The sequence below is a fragment of the Lepidochelys olivacea genome (assembly GCF_965140295.1).
Source record: "Lepidochelys olivacea isolate rLepOli2 genome assembly, chromosome: 10".
Lineage (NCBI taxonomy): Eukaryota > Metazoa > Chordata > Testudines > Cheloniidae > Lepidochelys > Lepidochelys olivacea.
Window position 1 is genome coordinate 78,417,252 of NC_140420.1, and position 12,941 is coordinate 78,430,192.

Consider the following 12,941-nt stretch of genomic DNA (forward strand, 5'->3'; position numbering starts at 1 on the left):
CGGGAGGGGGTGAGGGCTCTAACTGGGGGTGCGGGATCCGGGGTGAGGCCAGAAATGAGGGGTTCAGGGTGCAGGAGGGGGCTCCAGACTGGGGTAGGGGTTGGGGTGCGGGAGGGATGAGGGCTCTAACTGGGGGTGCAGGCTCTGGGGTGAGGCCAGAAATGAGGGGTTCAGGTGCGGGAGGGGGCTCCGGGCTGAGGTAGGGGGTTGGGGTGTGAAAGGGGGTGAGAGCTCTGGCTGGGGGTGCGGGCTCTGGGCTGAGGCCAGAAATGAGGGGTTCAGGATGCGGGAGGCGGCTCCGGGCAGGGCAGGGGGTTGGGGTGCGGGCTCTGGGGTGAGGCCAGAAATGAGGGGTTCAGGGTGTGGGAAGGGGCGCAGGGCAGGGGGTTGGGGTGCGGGAGGGGGTGAGGGCTCTGGCTGGGGGTGCGGGCTCCGGGGTGAGGCCAGTAATGAGGGGTTCAGGTGTGGGAGGGGGCACCGGGCAGGGCAGGGGGTGGGGGTGCGGGCTCTGGGGTGAGGCCAGTAATGAGGGGTTCAGGGTGTGGGAGGGGGCACTGGGCAGGGCAGGGGGTTGGGGTGCGGGAGGGGGTGAGGGCTCTGGCTGGGGGTGCGGGCTCCGGGGTGAGGCCAGTAATGAGGGGTTCAGGTGTGGGAGGGGGCACCGGGCAGGGCAGGGGGTGGGGGTGCGGGCTCTGGGGTGAGGCCAGTAATGAGGGGTTCAGGGTGTGGGAGTGGGCACTGGGCAGGGCAGGGGGTTGGGGTGCGGGAGGGGGTGAGGGCTCTGGCTGGGGGTGCAGGCTCCGGGGTGAGGCCAGTAATGAGGGGTTCAGGGTGTGGGAGGGGGCTCCGGGCAGGGGGTGCGGGAGGGGGTGAGGGCTCTGGCTGGGGGTGCAGGCTCCGGGGTGAGGCCAGTAATGAGGGGTTCAGGTGTGGGAGGGGGCACTGGGCAGGGCAGGGGGTTGGGGTGCGGGAGGGGGTGAGGGCTCTGGCTGGGGGTGCAGGCTCCGGGGTGAGGCCAGTAATGAGGGGTTCAGGGTGTGGGAGGGGGCTCCGGGCAGGGGGTGCGGGAGGGGGTGAGGGCTCTGGCTGGGGGTGCGGGCTCCGGGGTGAGGCCAGTAATGAGGGGTTCAGGTGTGGGAGGGGGCACTGGGCAGGGCAGGGGGTTGGGGTGCGGGAGGGGGTGAGGGCTCTGGCTGGGGGTGCAGGCTCCGGGGTGAGGCCAGTAATGAGGGGTTCAGGCGCGGGAGGGGGCTCCGGACAAAGGAGGCTCCAGCCGGGGGTCTCAAGCTTCTGCGGCCCTGTCCAGCCCTCGGAGCCCCGCCCCGCCTCCCAGGCCACGCCCCCTCCTCAGGCCCCTCCCATCGCCAAGTCCCCGCGAGCCATGACGTCATCGCGCTAGGCCGTGCTCGGGCGGTGTGCGTGGCGTGTTTGCGTCACTATGAGACCCGACGCCGGAAGCGGGAGCGGTTGGGCCTTGGGGCTCCGCGGCTCGCGCTCGGGCAGCATGAGGGGACGGCTGCTGCGGGCTTGGCGGGAGGGAGCCGCCGCCCGCGGGCTGGCCGAGCTCGGGGTCCCCCGGGGAAAGCCACCGTGGCGGGTGCTGTTCTTCGGCACCGACGACTTCGCCGCCGAGTCCCTGAGGGCGCTGGAGGCCGCCAGGTGCGGTGGGGGGCAGAGGAGGGAGGACCATGGGGAGGGGGGTGAGCGGGTCCATGGAAGGGTTGGGGGGAGACCGTGGGGGTGGGAGGAAAGGAGGCGGGGACCAGGGGAGGGGAGGATGGGGAGAAGGGGGGGTGGATGGGTGGGGGGGCTGGCGAGGGAGGGACCGAGGAGGGAGGACCATGGGGAGGGGGGTGAGCGGGTCCATGGAAAGGTTGGGGGGAGACCGTGGGGGTGGGAGGAAGGGAGGTGGGGGACCAGGGGGAGGGTGAGCAGGGATCGGGGGAGGGGAGGATGGGGAGAAGGGGGGTGGATGGGTGAGGGGGCTGGCATGGGAGGGACCGAGGGGGGAGGACCATGGAAGGGTTTGGGGGAGACCGTGGGGGTGGGAGGAAAGGAGGCGGGGACCAGGGGAGGGGAGGATGGGGAGAAGGGGGGGTGGATGGGTGGGGGGGCTGGCGAGGGAGGGACCGAGGAGGGAGGACCATGGGGAGGGGGGTGAGCGGGTCCATGGAAAGGTTGGGGGGAGACCGTGGGGGTGGGAGGAAGGGAGGTGGGGGACCAGGGGGAGGGTGAGCAGGGATCGGGGGAGGGGAGGATGGGGAGAAGGGGGGTGGATGGGTGAGGGGGCTGGCATGGGAGGGACCGAGGGGGGAGGACCATGGAAGGGTTTGGGGGAGACCGTGGGGGTGGGAGGAAAGGAGGCGGGGACCAGGGGAGGGGAGGATGGGGAGAAGGGGGGTGGATGGGTGGGGGCGCTGGCGAGGGAGGACCATGGGGAGGAGGGTGAGTGGGGACCATGGAAAGGTTGGGGGGAGACTGTGGGGGTGGGAGGAAGGGGACCAGGGGGAGGGTGAGCAGGGACCGGGGGAGGGGAGGATGGGGAGAAGGGGGGTGGATGGGTGGGGGGGCTGGCATGGGAGGGTGGGAAGGGAGGGACTGAGGAGGGAGGACCATGGGGAGGAGGGTGAGTGGGGACCATGGAAAGGTTGGGGGGAGACCGTGGGGGTGGGAGGAAGGGGACCAGGGGGAGGGTGAGCAGGGACCGGGGGAGGGGAGGATGGGGAGAAGGGGGGTGGATGGGTGGGGGGGCTGGCATGGGAGGGTGGGAAGGGAGGGACTGAGGAGGGAGGATCATGGGGAGGGTGGTGAGTGGGGACCATGGAAAGGTTGGGGGGAGACCGTGGGGGTGGGAGGAAGGGAGGTGGGGGACCAGGGGGAGGGTGAGCAGGGACCGGGGGAGGGGAGGATGGGGAGAAGGGGGGTGGATGGGTGGGGGGGCTGGCATGGGAGGGTGGGAAGGGAGGGACCGAGGAGGGAGGATCATGGGGAGGGTGGTGAGTGGGGACCATGGAAGAGTTGGGCAGCGGGCTGGGGCGGTAACGGGGTTGAGAGGGGAGGTTGTGAAGGGGTGGGAGACTGTGAGGGAGGGAAGTGGAGACAAGCAGGAGGGTGAGACGGGACTGGGGTGAGGACGATGGGCAGCAGGGGTGGTGGTGAGGGGCCGTGAGGTGGGGTAGGTTGGGGTGCCTGGGGGAGCAGAAAGAAAGGAGCAGCTGTTTCTCTACCTGTTGTTCGTAGAGAGGCTTTGCCTTCCCTTCCTAGCTGTGCTGGTCACTCACTGGCATATGCCGCCTTGTCGTTCTGCCACAGGGAGCCCAGGGAGGAGCCGCTCATAGACAGGCTGGAGGTGGTGACTCTGCCATCCCCTTTGCCGAGGGGTCTTCCTGTGAAAAACTGCACCAAACAGTTTCAACTCCCAACCCACGAATGGCCGGATACAGGACCCAATGGCCAGTTTGATGTCGGGGTGGTGGCATCGTTTGGGCGTCTTCTGAGTGAGGACCTCATTCTTCAGTTTCCATAGTAAGTCAGACATGATGGAGCAGCAGCATGTTTTCGGGTATGATATGTTTCTTGTCATCTAGCCTTTGGTTACAGTAGCATGTGAAAAGACCATCTGAGCTTTGGGTCTTTTGCATTCTGAAGAATCCCTTTAAAGGGACAGCATCAACTCAAAAAATCAGTCATTTTTCAAAAAAAGTTGAGTCATTGCAATGCTAAGCTTGTTGCTGAGTTCTGCAGCAGATTTTTATGGCTTTGAACATCACAAGCTCTGCAAACTGTGAAAACTAATTATGCAGAAAGGCTATCAAATGTGCAAAGTTAATAAACTGAACAAAATAGCGAAATTTATTTTCTTGAATCTTTTCCAGTTAGCTTGGGTGCTGCTTGTAACAATAGTAGATTCAAAAACAAAAACGTTGACATATGGAAATGACTTAAAAAAAGTTAGAGGTCCTTGTAAATATGTGGTATGTTCCCCTTACTACTTCTGTTCCCATTCCTGTGTTCACTTGTTGCCAGACATTAAAGCTGTATTGTGTAAATATGACTCTAAAATGGCTGCTTTGCTCTTAGGATTGACATTTTAAATATGACTTCGTGAAACTGATTGAATTTTCAATACATCTGAAGAGCTAAAACATGTTTTTATAAGAGGGAAGTTCAGTATAATAAATGGTTAATACCCATTCATATGTGTTACAGAATTACTGGTCCTATTCTAATTTTAAAATATTCTGATTCAGTGGCGTCTTGAATGTCCATCCTAGCTATCTCCCAAGGTGGCGTGGCCCTGCACCGATAGTCCACGCAGTGCTTCATGGTGATACAGTAACTGGGGTGACAATTATGCAAATTAAGCCTAAAAGGTACAGCAAACATTTTAAAAAAGATTCAATCACTGCAATGTCTGCCTTTAACAAATATTAAGTTAATACTGTGTTGAATATTCATTCTTTTTAAGTTAAATAGTATTGACGTTAATTTCATTTAATTAAAATGCATCTATGCACCCATACAGATGGTTTCATATTAAGTACTTTCAAACAGTTCAGAAGTTTTGCCTGAACTGCTGTGACTCGTCATGTATATAGCTTGTGAGTGGACAAATTGATTTATCACAGCTGTCTGTTAAGCACTTGGTGCTGTACAAGTCAAAAATAGCACGAGATCTGCAGGACTACCGATCTCAACTCAACTGTGCAGTGAAACTGGTAAATTACCTCTCTCCTCTGATCTGCTTTTCTAGATGCTATATGGTGTACTCACAGGTTCTACAAACTTGTTCATTTCTGAAACTGAACATAAAATGAAATGGCATAGTGTACTGAGTACATTAAAAGGTTCATGCTGTGCCCCTTTACTGTGGACCTGTCTGTTTTTTAGCTATACTAGAGGAATATTCTTCCTGTCCTACTTCTGTTGGATAACATATCTCAACAATGTATGAAATTCACCTTGAATATTTCAGGCCATTTTTCTTTTGAGGTGAAGCACTTGGAATTGTAAGTCCAATATTCAGACCAAAATTGTACACGAGAGCTAGTGTGAATGAAGTGATAGTCCACTAGAGGAAGAAGCTAACGCATATGTTTTTTGTTTTTAGGTTTGATGTAGGTCCAATTATTAAGCAGGAAAAGTTTGCTGTTCCTTCTCAGTGCACAGCAAAAGAACTAGAAGCAATATTATCAAAGTTGGGTGCAAACATGGTAAACCTACGCAAGTAACTGTCCACTTTATTCATTGCATTGTCCTCAGTTTCCATTCTGAGAAGCATTCCTTGTTATGAGCTATTTGTAAATGCATTAGAAAACAAAGGCGTACATTCCCTCAATACACAAACCTAACTGCTTTTAATGCTACCATGATTTAACTGCAAGCTTTGACAGGAAAATAGATATAGGTGGTCTGAAATTTGGCAGTTCTGAGCATCCTGCGTTGCTGAAAAGATGCATTGGCAGTATTGGTGTCCCAGTCTGTTAACTGGTTCCAGTGGACACTAGTTCTGGTTTAACTGTCCAGAACACAGGCACTGTCTTTTATTTTTCGGGGTTGGGTGATCCACACCCATTCCACCAAGAGGCCCTGCTCCCACTCCACCCGTCCCCCAAGGCCCCATCCTCACTGTGCCGCCTACCCACTGCTAAACAGCTGTTCAGGGGTGGCTGGTGGGTATTGAGAACCCACTATTTTTTTTCTGTGGGTGCTCCAGCTCTGGAGCACCCATGGAGTCAGCGCCTATGTCCAAAGAACAACTTTTTAAACACACTGTATGAATACTCAGGCTGACACTGCTTCCATTGAAATCAGTGGCAGATTTTTCATTTGATTTTACACCCAGTGACACTAGCAGGCTAGCTGCCAGCATAAGGTTGAGGAATTTTCAATTTTAATTGGAAAAAATTAGTTTATAGCACAGTTAAGTGTGTTCTTAGTTCAGTGAAATGAGTTTCTTTTGAGCTTTTAGAAAGTTGGACTGATCAAAATGTTTGAGGCTTTAAAAGTCTTGGAGGAATGCTACTGGCAATATATCTAATATAATGCTCATGTGCTATTTAAATTTGTTCTGTACAAAGCCTTTTTTTTGTTTTGCAGCTCATTTCAGTTTTGAAAAACTTACCTGAAAGTTTAAAAAACAAAAGGGAGCAACCAAATGAAGGAGTAACATTTGGTAGGTACTGAGTATTTAATGCAAATTGTATGTTTTTCTTTTTTTTTTTTCAATATTACCTGGGTATAGAATTCAGTTCCTGTGATCCTACATTGTGTTTTTTGGGCACTCTTGTATGTGTTGGTTCTTATTTAGGGCTGTGTCTGTATCTCTTGAAATCAACAGAAAACTTCCAATGACTTCTGTGTTAAAGGATTAACATCATGGGGGAGGCTGGGGGTAGAACACTGCAGAATCTTTCCTTAGATTCCAGGAGTAACAATTTTCTGACAGCCCCTGCAACCACTAAAGTAAAGACTACATCTCAAGATTCTAATCGGTTTCATGCTGTTCCTGTCTGCGTTACCAGAAAATTAACTCTTCGGCTTGAGCATAGGTGGTGGTAACTTGTGTGATCTTCTAGTGCTGGTGGTGCAACAAGAAGACAGACTTAAATGCTTTTAATGGCTTTACAAATTACACTTATTCAGTTGTAAATAAACACAAAGCAAAAATATAAAGTCTCTTTTTTTTGCTTTGCTTTTTTCTAGCTCCTAAAGTCACTGTTGCTATGAGTTGTATAAAATGGGAAGAACAAACTCCTGAGCAGATATTACGACTACAACGTGCCATAGGAGCTATAGTAAGACAAAACAAATAATTTTTTAGAAGCTTTCCTATAAGATAAATCTTACCCTAATTGGGTGTTGATGCTTTAGCCTTTTAAATGGTGGATTGGCTCTTTTTAGAGAGGCAAAGCAGTCACATTGCATGAGGATAGGACATGGATCCAAGAACATCTCCTGAGTTCTAATGCTGGCTCTGTTAACTTACTGTGACCTTGCCAAGTTATTTAACTTCTCTGCTTCAATTTCCCTGTCAGTAAAATGGGGATATGTGTGGTACTTCAGAGAGTGCATTCATTCAGAGGAATGATGCTATATTTGTGAAGTACTGAGTAAAGTTATGGTTAACTGTTTTAAAGGATGCAAATGTATCCTTCAGATATTAACTACAAACATACCAGGTTTGTGTACACACACTTCTTGTTTGTGAAGCGTTAAAATTTCACAGGTATAGGAGTTCTTGAGTTCTCCATCCAAGTGTATTTAGGTATTTATCATGCACTGTTAGTGCTAGAGTAATTTTTTTTAATATGTAGCTTAATATGGTTGTAAAGAAGTTTGAGAGGAAGGAATAGGAGAAGAACAAAAAAGATCAGATGCTTATATGCATGATGACCTGTAGACAGTCCACCCGACCAGGAATAGTTCCTAAACCTTTGCCTTAGAGCTGTTTACCACACTTTTCACATGAAAAAACACAGTAATTGACGGAGACTCCTGTAGAAACGTTCTCAGTTTGTCATATCTCCTTATGTATTTCCAGCTTCCATTGCAGACATTGTGGATGGGAAATACTGTTAAACTTCTGGATTTTGTGGAAGTGCATAACATCCGTAGCTTTGCTGGTATTTATTATAATTTGTTAACATTTTCTGCTACATGATTTTACAGACCCTGAAAGTGATTTAATTTAATTGGAAGTGAACATGAAGCTATGCTAGGCGACAGTTACATGATGCAAGTTTTTAACTAGGAGTCTAGTGGAATTAAACAAGACTAAATATTCTCATCTAAATGCATAGAAACTTATAAATTGCTCTCAATGTATTTTTATTAATGACTTGGATAATGCTGTGAAGAATGTGCTTATAAGATTTGCAGATGACACCAAGGGGAGGCAGGGGAGAGGGGTTGCAAACACTTCAGGATTAGAATGGAAAATGATCTTGACAAATTGGAGAGTTGGTCTGAAATCAACAAGATGAAATTCAGTAAAGACAAATGCAGTGTACTACCTTTAGGAAGGAGAAGCCAAATGCATAAATCCAAAATGGGGAATAACTGTTAGCAGTACTATTGCCTAGCCAAAGGACTTGGGGGTTATAGTGGATCACAACCTGAATATGAGTCAATATGATGCAGTTACAAAAAAAGGCTATTGTCGTTCTGAGGTGTATTAACAGGACTGTCGTATTTAAGAGACAGGAGTTAATTGTCCCACTCTACTTGGCAATGATAAGGACTCAGCTGGAGTTCTGTTCCCAATTCTGGGTGCCACACTTTTTAGGAAAGATGTAGATAAATTGGAGAGAGAGTCCAGAGGAGAGCAACAGAAATGATAAAATGTTTAGAAAACCTGACCTATGAGGAAAGTTTAAGTCTGAATATGCTTAGTCTTGTTAAAAAAAAAAAAAAAAAGCTGAGTGGGGGGACTGGATAACTGTCTCAAATACATTAAGGGCTGTTATAAAGAGGATGATGATCAGTTGTTCATCTCTACTGAAGGTAGGACAGGATGTAATGGGCTTAATCTGCAGGAAGAGAGACTTAGGTTAGGTAGTAGGAAAAACTTTCTAACTCTAAGTGTAATTGAGTTCTGGAATAGGGTTCCAAAGGAGGCTTTGGAATCCCCATTGTTGGAGGTCTTTAAAAACAGATTGGACCAACACCTGTCGGTGATGGTCTAGGTTTACCTAGCCCTGCCTCTGCATAGGTGGCTAGACTAGATGACCTCTTGAGGTCCCTTCCAGCCTTCCATTTCTATGATTCTATTATTTTCTGTGTCTGGTAAAATTAATAGTTATAGGCGTAGACCTGTTGAGCCTGGGTCATCCATAGGGAAGGCCAGCCTCTCTTTTGTGTTTCCTGAAATCCTCTCTCAGGGGAGATGGGTAACATCCAGAAGAAGTTAATGGTACCTCTAGTATCTACTCTACTGCAGTGACTGTTTTGTTTGGGGACCTATTAGAAAGCAGTGTACTGCAGAGTGTGGCTTCACTAAGTCCCCTAGAGAGCAAACATGCCGTTATTACTACAAGGGAGCTTATGCATACTTTTGGAAAAGTTGGGGACCATGTTAGATATTTTCTGTTACTTATGGGACACTTTCACCCCTTACTCTGACTTGCTTCTCTCTGCTATATATCATAAAGAACAATGAGGTTTTTTGTGCAAACCGGTAACTGTCATAACTTTTTTACATAACTGTCTAGTTTCAGAGACAGGCATAAAAATAAGTTTCATGTTTTTTACTCTTATTCAGTAGCGTGAAAATGCAAGAAGTTCCTATTTGTTTGCAGATCAACTATTAAATGAGCATGGAATTGTTCCAGGATCAGTATTATACCATAAATCGTCACAGACATTGGTGGTACGTTGCAAGGTATGTTTTCTGCCTTTGCTTTCTATTCAGGGTTCTGAAGATGATTTTTAGACTGCTACCTCTGTTTTTAATAATCTGCACCCTAACATAAGAATGATCAGACTTTAACAAACTTAGCTAGTAGATAGAGTCCTTAGTGTGTGCATCTTTTATCTTCCTTTCTAGGAAGGCTGGGTCGGAGTCAAAACTGTCATTTTAAAGAAGAAGCTTACAGCTGCTGACTTCTATAATGGGTACTTACATCCCTGGTTCCAGCAGAATTCAAAAACTCTTTATAGGGACTGCAGATTTCATACTCTCAAACTTACCACAGTGAAGAAGACTGAAAGAAAAGGAAATGGTGGTGCACAATATAAAACAAAGTGCATGAAATTTGTCAAACAGGATGGCTGTAAATGAATAGAAACATTAAGTATTTCATCGTCCATTACAATAAATGAAGCAGGAATTTCTTTAAGGGCGCTTCAACTGCAAAGTGTGTGATATTGGTATCATCAGCCAAGAAGATTTCTTCATTACTCTTTTACGAAGCACTATGTTTTATTCCTTAAGAGAAGAGCACACGTTAGTGAATGCCTAACTAAGACAATGAATAACCCTGTTTCTATTGTTAGACAATTTAAATTTTGTGTAAAAAATAATTTAAAAGCTTGATTTTTTTTTTCCAACGTAGCTTTGTCAGAGGGTAGATCAATATAGTTCTGTTTAATTATGCTTATCTGACAAACTTAAAGTAGTTTGTCCTTAAATGGCATAGGAAATTAATGAGAAACACTTTTTTACCTGCAAGGTCCTGTTTGTGTGAAACAAAACCTATTTTGGTAAGTAATATCTGCCAAAATCCTACTGGATCCAGATATTTATTTGTACAAAGGCATATGGTAATTGTGTAGTATTTCAGGCTCAGATTTGTAACTTTTCGTTAGTGGAACATTTTCAAGTGAAGTCCACAAGTGGGAATTGTCCAGGAGGATAATATTGGTAATTTTGCATGCTTTTATCTAAAATAAACTAGAGAACACAAAGCAGAAATTTAGCCTCTAAATCAATACCCACTGGAATTAGAATTGTTCTCTTAGAGTACACACCATTTGACTAGTGTTTGGCTGGATGACGGCCATCCAGAGAAGTTGTGTGTCTAATGGAAGAAAAGCTAGTACAATTTTGGCACTGAACACGTACATTGAATTAACTGTTTGTTTATGGTCATTCAAACATTTTGATGTTTGTAGAATACAGGAAACAGTATTTTGTTCTGATAATGTTTTGGGAAAATGTAGAAGGCTTTATTGCTTCATCTGGATGCAGGGATATCTGTTGATTAATGACAGCAGTCTGGAATGCTTTTCTGTCCAGGCTTATCACACAGATCTTTCAAAAACCCACTTTAGTGCTTGACATTAGAGGAAACAGCCAGAAGTTTAGTACTTTCTTTTAAAGAAAAACTTTTTTCTACCAGATGAGTGTCAATTTTTAAAGAAAAAAGGGTCAAGAAGCCCTGTTTTCCCAAAGAGGAGACAGGACTGGCCAGTATTGGCTACAGAACAGTAACCAGCAAACACCAGCCCTTGCATGCTTTGTGCTTTCGTCTTTCAGAGTTGCACTGTGCTTACATAGTCAAGATTAAAATTGCAAGACTCTTATTAAATTGTGCTTTTAAAGTATCTAAGTAGAAATTTCCCCCCCATAAAATGACTTTATATTTACATTTAAGATTATTTAATAGAACTATGATTTGTATTATGGTAACGCTTTTGTTATGCTTGTAAACTAACCTTTGCCACTAGGCTTAAGTTGTCATTTACATAGATTTTGGACAATTATCTTCAGCGGTTTATAGTCATCCAACTCTGGAAATAACTAAAGTTTAGAAAAACAATGGGACGAACCTCTGGCATTTATAAACAGGACTTGAAAATTGTATCAAACAATTTATTAGAGCCTACCAGTTGGAAGTATAGATGAAAAACAGGAGGTACCAGAGAATTCTAGGGGCAACTTCTTAGAAGCCTGCCATCCTCAGTTGTGGGGATTGCATATAGTGCTGGGATTTTTAGCAACTTTCTATCCTTGAAGCTGCTTGGGGGTTTCCATGTATTGTAGCAACCTCTGGCTTGTAGGTATACAACAGAACTTGGAAGTTCCACCACCCTCTAGCTGCTGGAAGGGGGAAGATGCATTCTGTTCCTCCTTTCCCCTTTGGAACCTTCTAGCTGCTATGTATTGCCCTCTTGCAGAACGTATGGGCTGCTGTGAAGGGGGCTGGTCTTTGCTACTCTACCCTTCCCAGTCTCCTGCCTGCTGAGGTAAGATGGAAGAAAAATATTTGGGTTGGTGGGGGGATGATGGAGTGAGTGGGGGAGAGAAAGAGCTTCTCTGGGAATAACCCTAGTACTCATGTCTGCTCCTACCTGTAGCTTTCTCAAGCAGCGTGACATTGACTTGATTCTGGATTGCATTACTATTGCCTATGAGGTCCTGAATAGCAGCAGTGAAACTTTGGAGTATTGCTAATTTCACTTTTTGGCTGCTTGGGAGAAGCTGGAGAATCAACAGAGCTACTGGAGCTGTTTGCAAACTCAGGAAAACACACTGCATCGGTTTCCATTCAGGTTTCAGAGTAACAGCCGTGTTAGTCTGTATTCGCAAAAAGAAAAGGAGGACTTGTGGCACCTTAGAGACTAACCAATTTATTTGAGCATGAGCTTTCGTGAGCTACAGCTTACTTCATCGGATGCATGCCATGGAAACTGCAGCAGACTTTATTTATACACAGAGAATATGAAAAAATACTTCCTCCCACCCCACTGTCCTGCTGGTAATGGCCCACCTGATGATCACTTTAGATAAGCTATTTCCAGCACAAATCCAGGTTTTCTCACCCTCCACCCCCCCACACAAATTCACTCTCCTGCTGGTGATAGCCCATCCAAAGTGACAACTCTTTACACAATGTGCATGATAATAAAGTTGGGCCATTTCCTGCACAAATCCAGGTTCTCTCACCCCTCTCCCAAAAACCACACACACAAACTCACTATCCTGCTGGTAATAGCTCATCCAAAGTGACCATTCTCCCTACAATGTGCATAATTAAGGTGGGCCATTTCCAGCACAAATCCAGGTTTTCTCACATCCCCCCACCCCCATACACACACAAACTCACTCTCCTGCTGGTAATAGCTCATCCAAACTGACCACTCTCCAAGTTTAAATCCAAGTTAAACCAGAACATCTGGGGGGGGGGTAGGAAAAAACAAGAGGAAATAGGCTACCTTGCATAATGACTTAGCCACTCCCAGTCTCTATTTAAGCCTAAATTAATAGTATCCAATTTGCAAATGAATTCCAATTCAGCAGTTTCTCGCTGGAGTCTGGATTTGAAGTTTTTTTGTTTTAAGATAGCGACCTTCATGTCTGTGATTGCGTGACCAGAGAGATTGCAGTGTTCTCCGTCTGGTTTATGTAGAGACTGTCCAGTTTGACCAATGTACATGGCAGAGGGGCATTGCTGGCACATGATGGCATTTCATATTTTGCAAAGTTATCAATGAAATCC

General features: G+C 47.0%; 1 protein-coding gene across 1 annotated transcript; it reads left to right on the forward strand.

The window, feature by feature from the left end:
- Positions 1–1,423: 1,423 nt before the first annotated feature.
- MTFMT (mitochondrial methionyl-tRNA formyltransferase) lies at positions 1,424–10,414 on the forward strand. Its single transcript, XM_084641356.1, is given in 10 exon segments — positions 1,424–1,659; positions 3,313–3,525; positions 4,251–4,373; positions 5,111–5,213; positions 6,100–6,175; positions 6,706–6,797; positions 7,544–7,625; positions 9,300–9,382; positions 9,548–9,705; positions 9,707–10,414. Coding segments are annotated over 10 exon segments (1,197 nt in total). The 5' UTR covers positions 1,424–1,438; the 3' UTR covers positions 9,753–10,414.
- Positions 10,415–12,941: the final 2,527 nt, after the last annotated feature.